This window comes from Salarias fasciatus, chromosome 18 (assembly GCF_902148845.1).
Source record: "Salarias fasciatus chromosome 18, fSalaFa1.1, whole genome shotgun sequence".
In the NCBI taxonomy this organism is placed as follows: domain Eukaryota; kingdom Metazoa; phylum Chordata; class Actinopteri; order Blenniiformes; family Blenniidae; genus Salarias; species Salarias fasciatus.
This window is the reverse complement of record NC_043762.1, coordinates 18,983,454-19,003,019: the sequence shown is the minus strand read 5'-3', so window position 1 is coordinate 19,003,019 and position 19,566 is coordinate 18,983,454. Positions and strand designations below refer to the sequence as shown.

Sequence of the window (19,566 nt, the reverse complement as noted above, 5' to 3'; positions counted from 1 at the left end):
AGCCTAATAATATTATTTCTGGATGAAGCTCAAGCAAAAAGACATGTTTAAAGACAGACGTCGGCAAAGGTTTGAGAACAATGCAGGACCAAGTGGAAAAAAAAAAAAAAAAACAACAAAAAAAAAACCTCAAACAGCCTGTCTGCCACGTGTGCTCTTGCTATAACTTTTTGTCACACTTGTCACCCGAGGGCAAAAAGTTTTGTTATGGAGCGAGAGGTGAGGGCGGAGGGCTCTTGATTTATTTATTAATTTGACTTTATGATGATTACTTTTTTAGCACCGTACCTCGGAGGGGGATCTGCTGCCTCAGAAACAGTTTGAGCTGTCTGAAGCCTCAGATGCGGCTGTGATTGACAGGCCGCGCGGAGACACTTAATATCTGCTTCGCCGTGAAGCGTCTGAAGTGTTGTTGTTTCTGTTTATTTATTTTCTGTGTGTGTTCAGAGGCGGGAGCAGGCATGTACCCGTCTATTTTACCCACATGGGTCACAGGTGGCCGATGCCGGCGGTTCGCTCATTGCATGTCAATGTTCGGTAATTGATTGCCTTGACATGTGGAGGACCTCTGCAATAACCGACGAGGGCTGCCGGCGCTTTTTGAAATGCTAATTGGCAAATATAAGCCTAATTCCACACAGTGTGTGTTAGCCGTGACACTGCGCTATTAGACCGGCTTTAGTATTCCGTACGTGCCGTCTCTCTTCTCCCCTCTTCACTCTGCTCTCTATCTCCCTTTTTCAATCACCCTGTTTCGCGTTGGCTCCATCACCAAAGGTTTTATTCAAAATGTGCACTCTGAGGCGAGCGCATTCGCTCATATATTCAGTTTGTTTGTTTGTTTATAAATTCTGCTCAGAAACCAGACGCACTTCTCGCCTGTTCGTTAGCATTCAGAACAGAATGTGATTCACCTTGAGCTGCCAAGTCATCCCGGCCCGGTGCTTCTGGCCCATGTTTGGGGCGACGGCGGCGACACGCGATCGTACGTTGCAGAATGAGGTCATTTACACGGGGGGGGGGGAGGTGATCGATGCTGAATGTGTGTAAGTGGCGTGTCTCGGTGTGCCGTTAAAGAGCGTGAGACACAGATCGAGATTTTACGCTCTGTCATCATGTCGAGCTGCCGCTGTGTGGTGATTTATCTTTTCCATATGAGCTTCTTCACATATCTGTGGTTATACGTTGAGTGTGTGTGTGTGTCTGTGTGTGTGTGTGTCCCTTCAACGGGACATTAAGTTATATATTGTCGCTGTCAAATGGAAACTGAGTGTTTCCAGAAATGTCAGAAAAGCTGTCAGATTGTCAGAGGAAGCAGCCGAGTGACGGTGCATTTCGATTTTGTCCAGTAGTTCTTCAAAAGGGCTTCCGAAATGCCAAAGGGCCCCTGGGACAAACTTTATCTGTCAATTAGAGAGAAAGCAGCTTAATTAGGGGAACTTGAGTGTTGAGATTTCAACAAGCTGCTTGTTATACTTAATAATCAAAGACGTGGGAACGACGGCTTACAGTGGAGGCTAATGTCAATATAGGTTCACATAAAAATGACAGTTCTGTTGGTGAATATGAACTTATTACAGAAGAGTCTCAAATCATTACAGCCTCAAGTAAAAAAAACTGGATAAAATGATGTGGAAATTACAAATAAAATCAGAATCTGCTCAGTTATTACAGTCAGAAACTCCGATTTTATTTAAAGTACAGTGTATAGAGTCACTTTAATCTTTTTTTCTATTTAATGACAACAGTAAATCCCCCAAACGGCAGAAAACCATACTTTATTGGGTAATATATTTAATGCTGATCGTCTTTTTCAAAGAGCTTGGAAAAGTTTTTTTTTTTCTTTTTCTTTTTTTTTTTTTTTATACAAATTTACAAGCATTTGAGACAAAACGTGGAAGAAGTGCAGTGTTGCTTTCCGGATGCCTGGTGTGTGTTTATAACCCCTGAGGGCAAAAAACATTTACTTCAGTCTTAAAAAGGAGATTCTCTATCATAAAATTCTATATTTAAAAATGTGAATACTTTAGCTCTGGCCAGCATCCAAAGCAACAAAAAAACAGACTGAAGAAGTAAAGTGGACTGCGTGTTGATGCAGGGAATAACGTGCAGACAGGGGAGCACGATGGCAGCACAACACATGCTTTCTGATACATTGATTTATTGCTGTGAAGTTCACTCCATAGAACTAACCAACTGATAGTTTAAAAGTTTTTTTTTTTTACCGTTTTCACAAAAACTCATTAAACATCAACTTTTCAAAACCGATACCTGCAGGCTAAGGGCTAACTGCAAGTCAAAACCCCCCCACGACCTTTTATTAATGACTTAATAACGTGTAACTGCAGCTGACATGAAGTCCGTTATGAAGGGTTGCGACCTTTGCCGCTCATAACGGCCGTTCACGTCTGCCATTATGAATGTTAATAAGTCATTAATCAAAGGTCACGGTGTCGATTAGGATGTTTTTTTATTTAAAATTTGAATACTTTTTCATCTCAGCGGTGTTTATTATTAAAGACCGTTTATAATACAATAATCCATCAAGTGCAAATGTAACATGTGTTGCTAATTTAATGACATGCTACTGATTAACGGAATCAAACGGATGATTGTTAACCACGGCATTCATTAACCACAGCTTGTAAACCCTGAATGTTTGTCTTAGAAAGTCCTGCATGCTGATCGCGATGCAGAAGACGTGGCGATGCTCTTGTGCTTTTACAAGATATTTGGTTGTTCGGCCGTGAACGGAGCTGGATGAAATCCCAGCGTGCAGAAAGCTTTTCTTCCAAAACAGAGTGCGAGCCAGAAAGTGCATTTCGGGAAGCCAGGAGAATTTAGCGCTTGTTAATGATACAGTCATAAATATTGATCGCAAATCCCCCTTTCAGAGTCGCACAGATATATTATGGTCGTTCTGTGCTCTGCTCCCCGGCCGCCCTCACGCTTCTGTGTTTCTCCTCAGGCATTCTGCGCACGGCTGTTCCCGACATGGACAGGGAGACCCAGGACCAGTACCTGGTGCTGCTCCAGGCCAAAGACATGGGGGGCCACCTGGGGGGGCTGTCTGGGACCACCACGGTCACCGTCAGGCTGACCGACGTCAACGACAACCCGCCGCGCTTCACCCAGAGTAAGTCGCTCGGCGGCTCATCGGCGGCAGCAGGAACCCGGCCGTCATCGTTAAAACGTGTCATCAAATAACCGCGACGTGGCACAAATTACGTCTAAGTACTCTGCATTTACTTTCTGGTTCTCATTATAAGAGTAAGCTGAGAAAAAGCCAGTCCTGGTAAGCGCTGTGTTTGTTTTGCAGCGAGAGGCTGAGCAGCTCTTAGACCTCCTTGACCTGCAGGTCCTGTCAGGGTTTTTACAGCAGCAGAGAGTCCTGCGGGGCTGCAAAGTACCTCATCAAACATTCAGCCATGGATTTAACTCGCCGCGGTAATGATAGATCAGCCAGGATTTCTAACTGCAGACGTTCTGTCAGATTATATCATATAATCTGACAGGACCGTGATGGGGGCCGGCCTAATTGGCTTTCTAATAGCTTTTTTGATAACATTTAGTATAATTTCCCTGTTTTTGATCACAAAGTTCTTTTAATACAGAGAGAAAATGGAGAATGCTCGCTGCTCTTCAGCTTTTAAGCTCTATTGGTGATCGTTTCAGTAAATTTACTCTTGTGGTCCAGTGTGTAGCATTGAATTAAAAAATTTAAATCTGGATCACAGGTGGATTTTCTCAGCATTTTCATCCTAGTTGGACATTACACTGTTGAAATGGCTGACTTCTTTCCTCCTCTGTTGTTGAATGGAGACAACTGATGAGTGTTTGAGGCCCAAAAAAGAGAAAACAACAATAAAACTGGCAGTCGTGTCAAGTATTACTTTGACAAGGACAAGCTGGTTGGTCCTCCTGAGAACGATCAGGGGAACCAAGCGTCGCTCCGTGTGTCATTCCTCAGCGTCATCTCCGCCAATCGAGTTACTGACTTTTTCCAATTGAAGTGAAAAGAACTGAGGTTGTAGGTTTCAGAGAATTAGAGAGCCGAATAGGAGCATAACACGTCGTCGATTGACTGAAATCAGTGAAAGCTGCTCTCCGGTCTCACGTGAGACCTCATCTCCTCATCCGGGACGTATATCAGCCAGTTGTTCCATCATGTGTGAATCGCATTAATGGAAGTGATGAATTAAACTGTTTTCCTCTGTGACTGCGCTTCACCGCCATGCCCAACAACAATTAACTTTCCTGTTTAGAAACCTGGAAGATAATTTACTTAGAGCAAAGAAACACTTTGCTGGTTTTCTCCTTTTGATAACAAATCAACTTTGTGTGCAGCCAGTGTCGTTTTCGTACTGCTCATTACTGTGGAAGTGGCTCTGAGGGTTCAGTTAAGTACAGTATTGGAAGGTTATTGACTGATTTGAGTTCCACTGTTTGATTTTCATGCACACCACATGCTGAGACAACGGTACATGCTTTTTCCCCAAGAGTGCATTTTAAACTTATTTGCTAAGTGATTTCAGACACAACTGTCTTTTTTTATTTTTTTATTTTTTTGGGATAAATTATAGAGAAATGTTAATCGGCTGTCCGTGCAGCTGGCTCAGTTACAATCACATCCTCTTCAAATTAAACACCCACAAGCCTGCATTGCTTTTTAATTTACATCACTCTGCAGCATGAAGTTCAAGAGCAAGGTTTTTGAAAAATAAAAACAGCGGAGTTTAAGGACTGCATTTGCTTCACGTTTGATTGGAGTCTGATGGAAGGAATGGCAAAAGAAACACACCGGTTTCACATTCAGACTTCTTTCTGTGCTTAGACTGTTTAGCTGAATTACAAGTTAAGTTCATTTGGATTTGTGCAGAATGCACGTGCATCAACAGCATTGGGTGAGAGATAACTACTGCTTTTGTGAAACTTTGGCGAAATGTCATTCACACATGATAAATCCGAGGAAAACTTTTTTTTCGTTTGTGCCGATGGGCCATATGAGAATAATAATATTGCACAGCAGGCCTCATATTTTTTGAGAATACTATACATAGAATACATTAATGATGCACTGCTGCACTCCGACTCACCCGATGTGTTCCCCGTTAAACTGGTAGAACATTGTGTTTCCTTCAAAACATTTTGTAACGTGGTGTAATTTCAAGCCGACGTGACTGTCAGATTAGCTGTGGGCACCACAAACTTTCCCCCCCACACTGCTTGTCAAGACTAATACTTATGTAAGTTATAATTAAAATGCTTGAAAATTACACTCCTTTAGAAAAAAAAAAAAAAAAAAAAACAGGAAATACTCTGGCACCTCATAACTAATTCAGTCAGATCTACTTATAACAGTAATATAGGAAAATAGACATATAAATTTTGCATGCTGCAATTGCAACCAGGCTGATCACAAGACTCAGTGTGATGCAGAAGGAGCAAACATTACCCTCGCCGAGTGCGAGAAAATCACTTTGAGGAGTTGGATGAGCCTACAATGAAGGGTTCTTTTCCAAGAGAGCACTCGCTTTAACGCCAGAATTGGACTAATGAAGTCCTGGTCGAGTTGAACCCCAATCAAAGTTAGTGTTTGGGACTGAGCTGCGCTCAGGACCGGAGGGCTTCTTGGACGAAAGCTGGACTCATTCTCATCTGTCTGTATGATGAGGCGCCTCGTGGTACCAGTGGGCTGCTTTGAAGCCTCACTTCATCTCTCAGAACCTCCCGGCTGCTGCCTCTTTTGGGTTCTGCTGACGCCTCTGCGTGCGTTGTGCTTTACTCCGCGGCCTTAAAATGGGTCTATTTGTGCGCGTACGACGCGTGCGTGCTCTTGTTTGGATACGTCCCTGATCCCTTCCTCTGGGTCCTCTCTCTCTGTCTCGCGCACGCTCTCGTGCACGCTCGCTCTCCCTTGTGTTTGCACGAACGCCATCAAAGCCGGCCGTCCCGCTGCTCCACTCAATTACACTCCCGCTCTTTTAAGAAGACACCCTCAAATCCGGCCCCCACGCCTCCCAAGGTCGCCGCCGCTTATTCCTCGTGGCATTTAGCAGAAAGAGAGGATTACACTGGATCGCACCGACCAGGTATTGGCTGTACATTACTGCCCTGACGAGAACAGAAGAAAAGCAGGTTCCCTTTCTTTTCACTGCACCCCAGTATTTCCCCCCGTCTTCTAAACATGATTTCAGGAAATAAGTGTGTTTGTCGAGCGTGCGGTCCTGAATGCTGTCAGGGGATTTCTCATGCCCCGAGGAGGTGGTATTGCAGAGAGAAAGTAGGCTGCCGTACAGATTGTTGTTGTTGTTTTTGGTTAAGTGATAAGTGGGAAAAGTGTTGTGTTTTTTTAGAGTTTTCATTGGCAAACATGCGGCACTTTCCTTTGGGTCTCATTATCAAATGGCATACACCACACTCCAAACGTATTTGGACAGCAATGTGTTGTTTGATGTCTTGGTTCATTCATTCCTGAGTGCAAGAAAAGCTTTAATTCCATTTCCGTCCATATCAAATGGAGTTTCACAGGCCAGCTGTGCATTTTGAACATTTTGAGGTGACACACACTTTAACGCACGTTCAGTGGAGTCATTTCAATTATCCTGCTCAAGACGATTGAAAAATATTGCATTTCTTTTTCCCGTAAACATCACAGCATCGGCAATGTTATCCTGCTGCGTCAGCGCCGATGCTCGTAGGAGCGTGCACGTCTCAGCGGGCTTGTTTTTCATGACGGCACGTCAAATTCAGAACTCGTAAACCTTTTGCTTCCAACCTATGCCCTGAAATGTGGAGCTAACAACCCAGACGGATGTAAAAACACTGCGCTGAGGGGAAGTTTCTGTTGCCATCTCATTTCACATCAGCTCAACGCCTGATTAAGCCGTTAATTATGGTAGTGCTGTGTGGAATACATGGATGACTAATTGTGTGAGAGTAAACAAAGGCGTTGGGTATCAAATCACTCCAGTGATCAACTTTCTGTTACGAAGCTTCAGGACAGTCGGAGCGGAGAATTTTCCGCGCCCCTGGAAATCCACAGGGAAATTAAGATGATAGGACTTCCACGGCTTCACGTGGCTTTGTGGTGGGGCTGATTTAAAACACACACTTGTTCTCATGTACTTCTTTCAGTGGACATGTTTTGTTTTGTTTTGTTTTTTTTTCGCTCTCTGTTTACTATAGCTGAATAATTTATGGCTGTGTGTACTCCTCAGCTGAATCCTCCCCGGGATAAATTGAAATAGAGACTGGAAGAGTACCTAAAAATAAGATGACCACTTAATGTAATGCAAAGAACAACCTTTTTTTAAATTCTAACCACTAAGGAAAGTAGGTTATGTAAAAGTGTGACTCGCAATGAATGTTAAGATGCTCAGGAGACTAACATTAGTGAAGAATAACGGTATTCACATTTTCTCTGTCTTAAAGATGTTTTTCATTGGATTTTGTATTTCTCCATTCATAATTTTATGTTAGTCATTAATAAGGTAATCAATATGAGTAATTTGAAGGTTTCTAACCCTAAAACCTTGCTGAGACATGTTTTGTTTCATGCTTTATTAATTTAGAGTCATTCTGAATCTGATCCAGACACCTTGCTGATACATTTCTGATTCACTCTGTCCTACGATACAATATGTCAGTTCCAAAAAAGTACACTGGGGGGAATCGCAATAATGCATTGAAAAGGTTAACAGTGTAGTTTAGCATCTAATGAAATCAAACAAGTGAACCAACATTTGACTATTTTCTACCTCTTCTGCCCCATTTTAACCCCCAAACAGCACCATGTCAAAAGTTAACAATCTCATAATGTCTCCACTGATAACCTTTCAAAATCTGAGCTCAATAAGTGCAAATCAGTATTATTTATCAGTTAGATCTAGATCTAGATTTATCACATTTCCATATTAAAGTTAGGGTAGACGATGTTGTCCAAAAGCATTTTTAGTCATACTGAGTGAAATGCTCCTTGCCCCCCTGGGAGAAGTCATTATGTGGACGGAAAAAAGTGCGGAAAAAATCTGACCACTGTAGCGGCCACAGGAGTGTAAAAACTCCGACCAATCGTATTGCGCGGACTGCTCTTAAGGAACCAATCAAATCCCTTCGCCGTTCTACCAGCGCGTACATTTCAATGGCGTGCACTGGCCCTGGTTCAGAGCGCGCGCGCGTTGCCAAGGAGCTCTCGGCGCTCGCGGCTGGCGTGAAAAATAGAAGGAAGCGTAGCGGGCGCGCTGCGCTCCTATGCGCGTTGTGTGCGGGCAGTCAGAAAGGTTCATAACATTGGAGGCGATCACAAACTCCGTGCGCGCGGCACTTCCGCGTCCAGTGCGTTCGCTCCCAACGGGAGCTCCTCCAATGGGGTGGGAGCTGGGCGGAGCCTTGGGGAGATGTTACATTCGTGCTGCATGCTAGTTTTCCAAGATCGTTGACCCTAGCTTTAATCTATTCATTTTCTTCATGTAATGTCACTTTCATTATTGGACATGTTAATTCAGAATTTTTCGGCTGGCATTTAAACACTTACTGATTACAAGGTGAACACCGTGCAAGTCAAAATAGAATTGTAAAAGAAAAATAGTGTGTGAATAAAATCACAACAGCTTCTGATCCGACATATCAGCAGCACCAACGTCCTTGACAGCTGACCTCACTGGTGGGAAAAAGAAATGTAATATAATTGAAAAATACATTGAAAGCTTGGAGTTGGACCTTGAGCCTGAGAGAAGTTTTGACAAACTGCTTGTTCAAAACTTGAGATGCTTATGAATTGCATTTCACGAGTCGGACACAACTTTTTACTCTCGCAGTTTCCTCACATACAATACAGAGAACCTCCCCGAGGCTCGGTACACTTTTGTTAATGAAATGCATTCAGACCTTGGGCTGTTCATAAAGCTTAAGTACTCTTTGCACATTGCTTTGGTTTATTCTCATCATGCACGCTAATTTAGAAGTCTGAGATCACGATAAGATATGCACTTGTGGTTCTTATTGATCCTCAATGTTGTAATTAAGTTCTATCATAAAATATTATTTCATGCACAAGAAGTGCTAAAGCTGCCGAATAGATAAATATCTAAAAGTCTTTTTTTAACAAAGCTCTGGACTCACAGAAGACTTTTGTATTTTCACACCCAGTTCTTTATGACGGAAAAGAATAATTAGAAGTATTGAATATTCGATTGAACAAGACTTTTGCTTTAATCTCAGTGCTCTAAATGAATGATTCACGGCCACGTTCTTTATTTGAAATATCAGATAGTAAAATGTCACTCTTTGCATGATACTTCTTGGTGAAATGTCAACATTTGATGTGTGATCTGCTCCAGTCCTCGAGATCTGTCCCCGTCTCTCTCTCCTCAAATAAATCTGGATGCTGTCAGAGGGCAGTGCAGTGATTTAGCGCCTCGTGACGGTTTGTGAAGCATTTTCTGCTCGCACAGAGGTTCCCGGATCCGTCCGGAGACTCATAACTTGTGCTCGCCGAAAACTTCTGGCTCCTCTGCTCCTGCCTCCAAGAGCCGCTTGAATAGCAACTACTCTACTCCGGTGACAAGTCCGCAGACAGAGACGCAGGTGCCGCCTCCCCCCCCCTTTTTATGTGGTTTCCAAACAACCTTGGCTTGCCAACGGTGCCACATAAAAACGTTGAGGGAGCCATCACTCTCCCGGCGGCTTGATGGATGGAGAGATAGATGGGCTGAAAGATGACTACATAGGTAGCACCGATAAGATCAGTGTCATTTTATGCGCCAGGGAGATGAGACAGAAAGAAGGGGAGAGATAGAGGGAGTAGTTCAGAGAAGGCTTCATCATAAATATAACTAATTCATTTCCCTGGAGAGAGAGGCTGTAACAGAGAGTGTGAATGGGAGGAGACAGAAAGAGGAGGCGCGTGCATCTTTGGGCGTGTGCACTTATTTTTATTTATTTTTTTTTTCCTTCTAGAAGAAAGCAAGAGAAAGACAGAGTGGTTAAGAAAGGTGTGATAAAGTTGTCAGGGGAGTGAGACAAAAGGAAGAAGCAAAGGAGTGGGTGAGAAATGGCTCAGAGAACACAGAGGAAACCACCGAGAGACTGAGGAGACAAGGAGACGAATGTACAAGGAAAAGGGAGCGGGGGAGTGAATAAAATGGAGGTAATCGGCACGGATAAAAGGGTATTATGTCCTTTAGTGAGAATGAGACACATAAGAAAAACGGCAAAGAAGCATAGAGACAACAAAGAGGGATGAGTGGGTGAGCTAAAAGTGTACTCACAGATTGCCATAATGGCTTAACCTTGTGTGTGCGTACTTTATCTGTGGACCAACCTTCTTCAGCATTTGTTGAAATCTGCCTTAATGTCTTTGGCCTTTGATACCTGCATTCATATTTGACTGTGTACACACACACACACACACACACACACACACACACAAGGCTTCGACTCCCACTCTCTCAGTGCTTGCTCTTCACACACCCGGTCCCCTCATGTCGCTTATCGCACCCTCTCCCATCTGTTCTGTTTTTAAAACACCCTCAGCACACAATCATTTTCCGTCCGTGTGGCAGAAAGCGCTGAGAAATCCCTCTCGTCAAACCACTCGCTTTCACAGATCCCACCATAAACCGCTGTAGCCCTCATTAACGATGGCTCGCGTCCCTGATCCACGGCTGTGTTTAATACTGGTCATCAAAGTTTCTTCAAATAAAGTTTTTAAATTATGAATTATGCCTTATGCAATATTGATGCACGAAGGAGTGTTAGACCACGAGGGAGGTAGAATAAGTTGCCTTTTCGTTGCCTTTATATAACCGCGACAATCGACAGCCACCACAGCTGGCATCGTTTTCTGTTCTGCCCTCTTTAGCAGTCCGATCACATTCAGTACAATCTAATGCATATCGAAAATAGCTTGTGTCCTCCTCAATAGGCCATCGATAATGAATTTAGCTAAATGCCATGACTAATGTGCGTTTGTGGACTAGTAATGGGCTCATCGTAGTTAAGGGACATGCGTGGAGGCCAATCCAGTCCAACGCGGCTGCCCACGTCCTGTCGTCCCGTCCAATGATCGCCGCCCACTCACTGACGTCTCCCATTGTTTGGACTGGCACGATAAAGACGTGCAGCCGGCACTCTTTAGAATGCATGAAAGCGAGTCCTGAGGGCAAGTTCACCAAAGCGTGAAGGAGGGAGGAGGGAAACGACAAGATGGAGGGATGGAGACGAGGGAGAGGAGGGAGAGGAGTGAGGCTAATGGCTTTATGGTGACAGTGATAATCGGGCTAACTAAAAATCACTTCATCTCATGCAGAGCTGAAGGGATGCTGGGAAGTGAAATGATGCAGGTTTTCAGGGTTTTATGTAGGAATGAGGCAGACAGATGTGGGCATTCACTGTATAAATTTGTCCTTTAATAAAGGACAAATTTAATGCTGCTTATTATGAATGTCTTGAGGCATTTAAAAAAAAAAAAAAATTACCTCTAAGTTGACACTTAGAGTAAAATGTTCAAAAGTCTCGCCTGCACAGGAATGTGAGACAGAGTTGAAGCATGAAAAGTCCTTTCTGAAATGGCTCCCTCGTATCACAACGCACAATTAGGCCTGCCATCGCAGTGCCCCGGAGTCAACGGTGGCACAGTACAGAGCTCTGCTCGGATAGATTCCTCCAGGCTTTCACCCTGCGTGGGTATGAATGCGGCTGCAGCCCACTGACTGCAGTGTGTGTGTGTGTGTGTGTGTGTGTGTGTGTGTGTGTGTGTGTGTGTGTGTGTGTGTGTGTGTGTGTTGTGTCCGGTAGTTGTGTGAGTGTTAAAGTAGCAGGGTCATTGAGCCTCGTGGGCAGTGGCTTTTTGTTCTCCTCCCTCTCTTGCGCTCTTTTGTTCTTCTTCACTTATACATGCACCACAAATGGAAGGGGGGCTTTACGCTGACATTACAGCCGCGTCAAACTGGCAGCTCTTATGAGGAATCCACGGGCAGAGCTTCCCCTGATGAGCTTTTCTGCCACAATCCTCCGCAGCCCAAAGAGCCTGTGAGAAGAGATTCATCGTGCCGTAATCACCCCGCACAACACGAGGTTTCCACAAGACCTACACGCAGGCAATCCAGCCTCACGGGAGCCTGGGAGGATCTTCCATTCTCCGCACTCGGAGATTCTTGGCGGCTCGCAGCTTTTCCTGCAATCAGGAAAACTGGGAAATTTCAAACTTCATTAAACTTTTTACATCTGCAGCAGTTTTTGTCCCCGTTTCGTTCTGGTCCCTCTGTGTGTCGGCCCCGGCTTCTGTGGAAATTGGGTGAATCTATCACACTTTTACCTGCAAAGCCCAGACCCTTTGCTCGCAGAGAACACACATAAAACCAAGGGAGACGGGGCGCAAAGAGACTGTCTTGACAATTTTTTATTTTTTTGCATTACTTTTTCATCTGACCTGGCAGTGTGCCCCCTCACGCAGAATAATAGGAGCTAAAGCCATTCTCTTTTTGCCGAGCCATCAGTGAGCCATGGAGAGCCGAAGAAGAGGAAGTGATTTCCATGTTAATGGGAATCTTCCCAGCAGCGTCTGTGCCTTTTCTCCTCTTTGCTTTCCCTCCGTCGCCGCCTCCTTGCTTCCTGTCTGTTTCGTGCTTACCTACCTTTACCTGCTGTCGTCCCCGAGCACTCAATCCTCCCGCTGTTGTCTTGCAACGTTACCTTTCACCTCTCAGCCTCTGTTTACTTCTTCTTTCTTCCTTTCCTCTCTGGCGCTCCCTTTCTCTCTGTCGAGCTTGATGAATGGAGTCGCTGGACTGTGAGAGGCACATTCCCAACAGGGTGTGGCAGGCCATTGCGAGCTGCCTCAGATCACTGTGTGTTTGGGGGCGTTTTGGGGTATTACTATTTTTTTGTGTTTTTGTTCAGTTAGCCTGCCTCTCATAGCATAAACATGCAGATCCTCCTTCAGACTCAAGCCCATCTAAATGGATCTCTGGAAAAGGAAAAGTTTGACAGACAGAAGCACTCTTTCAGAGTCCCCTGCCTCCCGCTACTAAGAAACTACACTGATGTCCACTTGGCTGAACATGTACAATTCCCACCTTCCTCTCGGGAGGGTTCCTGAGCAGCCAGCTGAACATGCCCCCCGAGGTCCTCGCCATCCTCTCCTGCCCTCGCCACATTCTTGACCCCGCTCTCCCCGGGCTGCTCAAAACACAGCTGGAAGTGTGCCAGCACGTCATCCCAGCCCAAGGTATGCTAAGTAGCTCCATCCACTATACGGTCTCTGTCAGAAAAACAGCGGTGGGTAAACTACTCTGCCGCGGGGGTGCAAAACGAATCTCTTCAGCCCTCCGCTCTCATCCCTTATACATAAAGGCAGGCAAGGCCGAGCCGAGTCCCCCTCTGACACTCTTCGGCACTCTTATAAATCCTAAATATACCTCACCGTATTGGGTAAACAGATGATCGTTCCCTCAATAGAAAGCAAACTTCAGGGGCTGCGGGAAGACAGACATGACGCCAAGCTGGACCCTGCAGCGCCTTGTGGGAATCTGCAGCTTCCAGCTGTTTAAATGGGCCAGAGACAGACAGGGGCTGCTTGTTTGATGCGGTTGAGCAAAACTTTCATGATTTTTCGATGAAAAGCGCACGAGGGGAGAAAGAGAAAAGCAGGAAAAAGACAGAAGGCCTGTCCTGAATATAACCTCAAGTTGTTGCTCCAAGGAGTGAGCAGATTCTTATCACAACCGCAAACTTTTCATCGGTATACCGACTTGAAAGGGGAAAGGAAACTTCCACACTGCTGTTCCAAATGAAAATATCACTCTATATTTTTTTTCTGTAAGTAGTGTTTTTTCCTCTCTGCTAACATTGTCAAAGCCGTGCACCTGCACAGTCATTGTTTTTGCAGAACTGTACGGGAGCTCCTGCGTGGTTTAGCACATTGTAACTGCTGCACTTGCAATTATGGGTTCAATTCTCACCAGGCTCATTTTGCTACAGCGCATGAATGCAGAGTGAACTGTTTTGCATAAAAAAACATGCTAAACAGGAGAAAGCGGAAGGCGAGTTTCTCGGAGTAATCACTTCACACATTATTTGCTTTACAATACCAAAATATATACTAATGGTAATAATAAACGTGTTCATTGCACAATTAGTAGCTTTTGCTACACTTATCAGCCCTTACTTTCAGAGGTGCATAATGAAGTTCAGTGCTCTAAAAACAACAGCTTCTCTTCTCTTCTCTTCTCTTCTCTTCTCTTCTCTTCTCTTCTCTTCTCTTCTTACTGAATATCATTGGAAAATACCAGATTTTTGCTTATGTGGTAAAAAGGACATTCTTTCTGCATGTGGACACGTTCCTCCAGAGCAGTTGGAAGGATCCAGTGTTTTGCTTGACTGGGTTATAGGTTCAGACCGAGACTTTGGGACGGCTCCATGCTGGCTCAGGGAGAAGACACAGATCTTTACAGCGTGCAGAAGAACACAGTCGTTCACCAACAGCAGCTCCGGCATGTCTGATGAACGAACTTGATCCAGTCACGACATGACAAAAGACAACATTATGAATCATTTCTCAGCCCTTCAGAGGGCTGAATAAACATCCCTTTTGTTATTAGGCATTTCGTTTTTTTCAACTTATTCGTTTTATCAAGGCAAATAAGAGGTTTGAAGTTTCCTTTGTGTGAACACACATACAGTAGGCAGTGTTTTTCTTCTTGACTGTAGTTTTCCTCTACTTTCCTCTTTCTTCGGGCGTCACATTAATATTTACCATCTATCATCAGTTGGATAATTAAATTCCTTCATTCATTTTTTTTCTCACCACTTCATCCGACTGAGGGTCCTCAGGTGCTGGAGACGATCCCAACTGACTACAAGCAAAGGCAGGGCAGACGTTGAGAGACACGCTCTTACCTTTCGGCAGTTTTGCAGTCCCCAGCTAAACTCATGTGTATGTTTTTGGTCTGTTTGAGGAAACCAGAGAAAAACCCCTCATGGACAGAGGAATCATATCCACTCTGCACTCAGTGCTCATGAGGACGACGAGGTTTTCTCAGATCTGTGATCTATGACCGTTGAACCTGATGTTAGACTGAACAGATACACTCTCTGTGTGGATATGAGTAGTTCTGGTGATATTTTAAGTTAATAATGGAATCATCATAACAAATATTATGTTGCTTTTATGTTAATAAAACCTCTGACTCCTACACACCGAATCTTTTAAAGATTTTAGGAGCTACGCGGCGATGGTGTCAGGGCAGAAATATGCCCACACATTCAGTGAGAGAAGATATTTTATGGCAATGAGATTATAAAGATATTCCATTTTGCTCTGGATGAAATAGTAGAGCTACTCTACTGAAAAAACGCAGACCTTGCAACTTCATGGCCACTGGTATAAAGTCCCTGGGCCACTGCTGTACGGCTCTATCACAGCCAACGGTTTCATTGGAAAAGAGTCTTTGATTGCCTGCACGGCACCTCGGATAATACTTGTATGATTTCCACTGCTACTCAGCCTGGAGTTATTGAAAAGAAAGAAGAAAAAAAAAAAAAACAAGCTGCAAATAATGGGTTTGTTCAGTCATTAATTCAAGCACGATGTTCATGTTAGAATATATTTCTCGAGCTTCTGTGACATTACAAAAATAATTTACAGGCGCACAGCAGAGGATCATCGAGCACGCCTAGTTTTCCACAACGGAAGCCAGATTTCTCTACTGTTGATGTTGCCAAGCAGTGAGAAGTCACGAGCTTCGTCACGTCGCCAGTTTTAATTGAAGGTGTAACAGATGCGAGTACGATTGTGTATAGTTATCTCGTTATTGCTTTCCGTGTTCATTTACTGGAATAAATTCATTCAAATTATGCACGTTCACAAAAAAAAAAAAAAAAAAATGGAACTCTTCTCCATTAGTTGTAGGATCTACTGCCGTCAGGAAAAATGTCATCAGTATTCCTATTTTACCTGGTGTGTCATAAACATGAACCAAACGCTGCACCGGCTCGGAAGTCGGCGCAAAGCAGTTCATAAATAAATGTGATGCGTCTCAGTTTCCTCTTGGTGAGAATCAAAGAAGCAATATTCGGGCGCTTGATGAATTCTGTTGTGCCCCGCTCTGTTTCCCAGACACTCCAGCGGTATGAGATGCGCGCCGTCACAATAAATCTCGGCGCACAAACAAGCATAAACAACATTCACCTTCGGTATTGTTCAAATCTTTTTTAAGCCTTTGTCTTCTTTAAAGAACTTGCAAATTGATGTTTGTCGTCCCTCAAGAGGAAACGTTTCTCATCTTCGCAAATCCGTGTCCGGTCTGCGGCCTGCCTTCCAGCCTGGACAACACCTTGTGTTAATTAAAGCCGACCTCTGGATCCGCCCGCACCTACCGAAGGGCGGAAAATTCAAGCGTTTCAATCCTAAAACCCTTCGACTAATTTCATCTGGCTCTAATGCTCGGTTGTAGTTGCAGAGAGTAATAATGATTACCCTGATAACCTAAACAATTAGGTAATAGGCAATAATTTCCAATAATTGTTATTCCCTAATTAAGTTTTACATCTTCAGAGCCCAAATAAGAGATGGAGGAAATGAAATGAAAAGAGAAACTAATTAAAATGGAGGTGGCTAATACCGGCATGCTTTTTATCCTTTTATTTTCTCCATCCCTCTGTTTCTCTTGCTCTGTATTAATATTTCATCTAAAGTTCAGTGCTTTCTGCTTCAATAGACAGTAAAATCACTGCTGGAAACGTTGCTCTCAGTCACATCTCTCTCTCCATTTTTTTTTTCTCTTTCCCTGGGTTTCTCTCTCTCCGTCTCTTTCTCCCTCTCACTCGCAGCTCTTCCTCATTCACTTCAGTCGCATGTCGTATTTCTTCACATTTTTTTTTTCTCTTCCCCTCCAGCTCGTCTCTGTTTCTCTCGTTGCTCACGGTATCAGGTGAAGGCGAACGTCTGCAGCGAGTCTGTCGCAAACTCCGCTCTTCCCCCTCCTCCGTCGCATCAGTCACTCATCCAAGCAGGCAGCCAGACAGTGCGCCGGGCTGCCCACCGCCACGTCACTTCATCATTTTGTCAGTCTGACGCGGAGTCAGTCATCGTAAAACGTTTTAGCCACTTTTCGGTTACTTGATATCCCGGGTAGGCCGGAGCCGACGCTTTCTAACCTTCCAATGGGAATTCATTGGAAACGCGTGGTCAGAATGCTAAAGAGAACTTGCTGCGCAAGGCTTTAAGACGCTCCGTGTTCGTCTGGCGTCGTCCGCTGTTGAATCAGCATCGCCGAAGGACGGCAGGACGAAGTTGCCGCTGATGAGCTGTTTGCTCCGAGGCACCTGCTTTCCCCCATGCCATCATGTTAGTACAGGCATTATCTATACACTAATGGATTGATGGACGCAGACACTCGCGCGCACACGCTCGGGCACACCCTGCCTTTTCCTCCCACTTCATTTGACATCCGAGCCCGCTAATGGCTAATGGGCTACCTCGCTACGCGAGGGAAGTTAAACAGCGACGCGCGGCGCTTTGTGCTGCCTGCCCCGCAGCCGACAGAGGACGAGATCGACTCTATTTCATTATTAACCCCATTAGCACTGAGATAGAAGGCGTCACTTTCACTTTCTTTCTCGCCTCGTGCGATTTCATTTTAACCCCGTAGTGGCTCGGAAGGAATCAAACATTCTGCCCTGGCAGCAAAAGCAGGCTCTGTTTTTTTTTTTTTTTTTTTTTTTCCCACTTCTCCAGCCCTGCATCAGCTATCACTCCCCCTCTCTTTCTCATGATGATGCTTAAATCACACTCTGCTTGCCTTGATCCTCCCCACCGTCTCTCTGGCCTTTTCCCTTAAGCCCTCTTGGGTATAAGTGCCTGCATGATGGACTCCCCCCTAAACGGATGCAGATTTTATTCAGGCTATTTTCAAAAAACCGGCGCGTGCACTTTAGCAAGCTAGACATTTTTTTAATGACTCCCCTAACTCGGTGCTTTCCACCATCACAAGAAACAAGCCTCCCCTTCTTCAGATAGGATGTGGTATCCTCTTAGATTTCTTTTTTTTCCCCCTCACTCAACCCCTTGCTCCCTACCTCCTCTTCGTCTCCCCTCCAGGTGCTTTTTGGTCCACGCTTGTCCTCAAAAAGTGAATCCCTGCTGCTTTTTCACCCTCTTATTTCTCCTCTTTTACCCTCTCTGTCCCTCTTGTGTTGCATCTTTCATTTCACATTTATCCGTCCTTTTACATTAACCCCGCTCTTGCTCTTACAACATCCCAGTCCCCCCCGCCTCCTCCCTCTTTCCATCCAGCACTTCACCATTTTAAGCTCTTTTTCTGCAGTTTAAAACTTGCATTATACAGCTTCCTGAATTAACACTTCTCACCTGTCACTGCTCTTCATTTCTCCCTAAATCCTCCTGTCGACATGGCGCCAATTCATCCAGTAACCTGTGAAAAACTGGCAGTCCCCAGCCAGTTTTAACATCCCTGAGTGAAACGCAGTTTGACAGTGGTCCCGGGCAATCAAAACAACCTCCAAAAAAAAAAAAAAAAAAAAAAAAGAAGGAGACATGAAGAGGGTGTCTTCTTTTCTGTGAAGAAGTGCCTAAATACAGCACAGGAGGGCTTTCGATCTTCTCTCCCTGGCACAATTATGGCCGGCTCAGCGGGGAGCACCTACATTAGTGAGACATGATGCATTGAGCCGGCGTGCCCATGCTGCTTCCTCACAGCTCGCTCTAATGGCTTTACCTGCGCCAACAAAGGCGGAGGACAGACCGCAGCCGCTCTCTGTTTTGATTTTATCAGACACCTGTGCTGCTCTTTGAGGTTCTTTATGTTCAGAATGAGTGGGGATTCTCTTCCTGCCATTCACTTTTCTTTTCTTTTTTTTCTTTTTTTTTTTTGGCTGCCCTCCTCCCATTCTTCCCTGCTGGATTTCCCTTCTTTTCTCTTTCCCCTCAGTCCATCGCGGGTGGAAATGATGTACGACCCGTGTTGCCAGTTGCTCTCCTGTGTGAACAGAAAGCTGATAATGACTCGGTCTAGCCTGCTTTACTGGCATCACTCCGTCTTTTGTCACTCGTCTCTTGAGTGCTCCCTGCATGTGACAAGACTGTATGAGAGAGTGTGTGAATAGACGACTTCGCCGTCCCGGTGTGGATCTCTGAGACTCCACATCCACTTTTTGGACCCTCGTGTACCACTTTACCATACAGCAGCGCGGATCAATAGAGACTCCAGTGTCTGACTTGTAAATAACTTTCCTAATTTGCTGTCTCATTAGCAACAGGCCTGTTTATGTTCGAGTTGCCTCAGTCTCAGCCTTCTGGTGCTGTGTCAGTCCCAGATGGTAGGCAGGGTAGTCACACCACATAAACTGGCATTTAGCATTGATATATTGGCACATGCTGTCCCTTTTAGTCGGCCGACCCCTACAGGGCCACGTGGGTGCTGGCATACTCCGGTAGCGTCAGAATATATTTACTTACAAGACTGTTTTTCAGTCGTGGCATAGTTTTTTTTTTTTTTTTTTTCTTATTCGTGAACTATTTTGTTAACGATCTCATGCCAGGTG

At 44.6% G+C, this 19,566-nt stretch overlaps 1 protein-coding gene across 3 annotated transcripts in view; it reads left to right on the top strand.

The window, feature by feature from the left end:
- Window positions 1–19,566, top strand: part of cdh24b (cadherin 24, type 2b) — a 137,540-nt gene that overhangs the window by 79,412 nt on the left and 38,562 nt on the right. For all 3 annotated transcript variants that reach the window (XM_030115347.1, XM_030115346.1, XM_030115348.1), the window contains exon 5: window positions 2,969–3,136. In XM_030115347.1, the coding sequence (XP_029971207.1) occupies window positions 2,969–3,136 (168 nt within the window). The remainder of the gene's footprint in view (window positions 1–2,968; window positions 3,137–19,566) is intronic.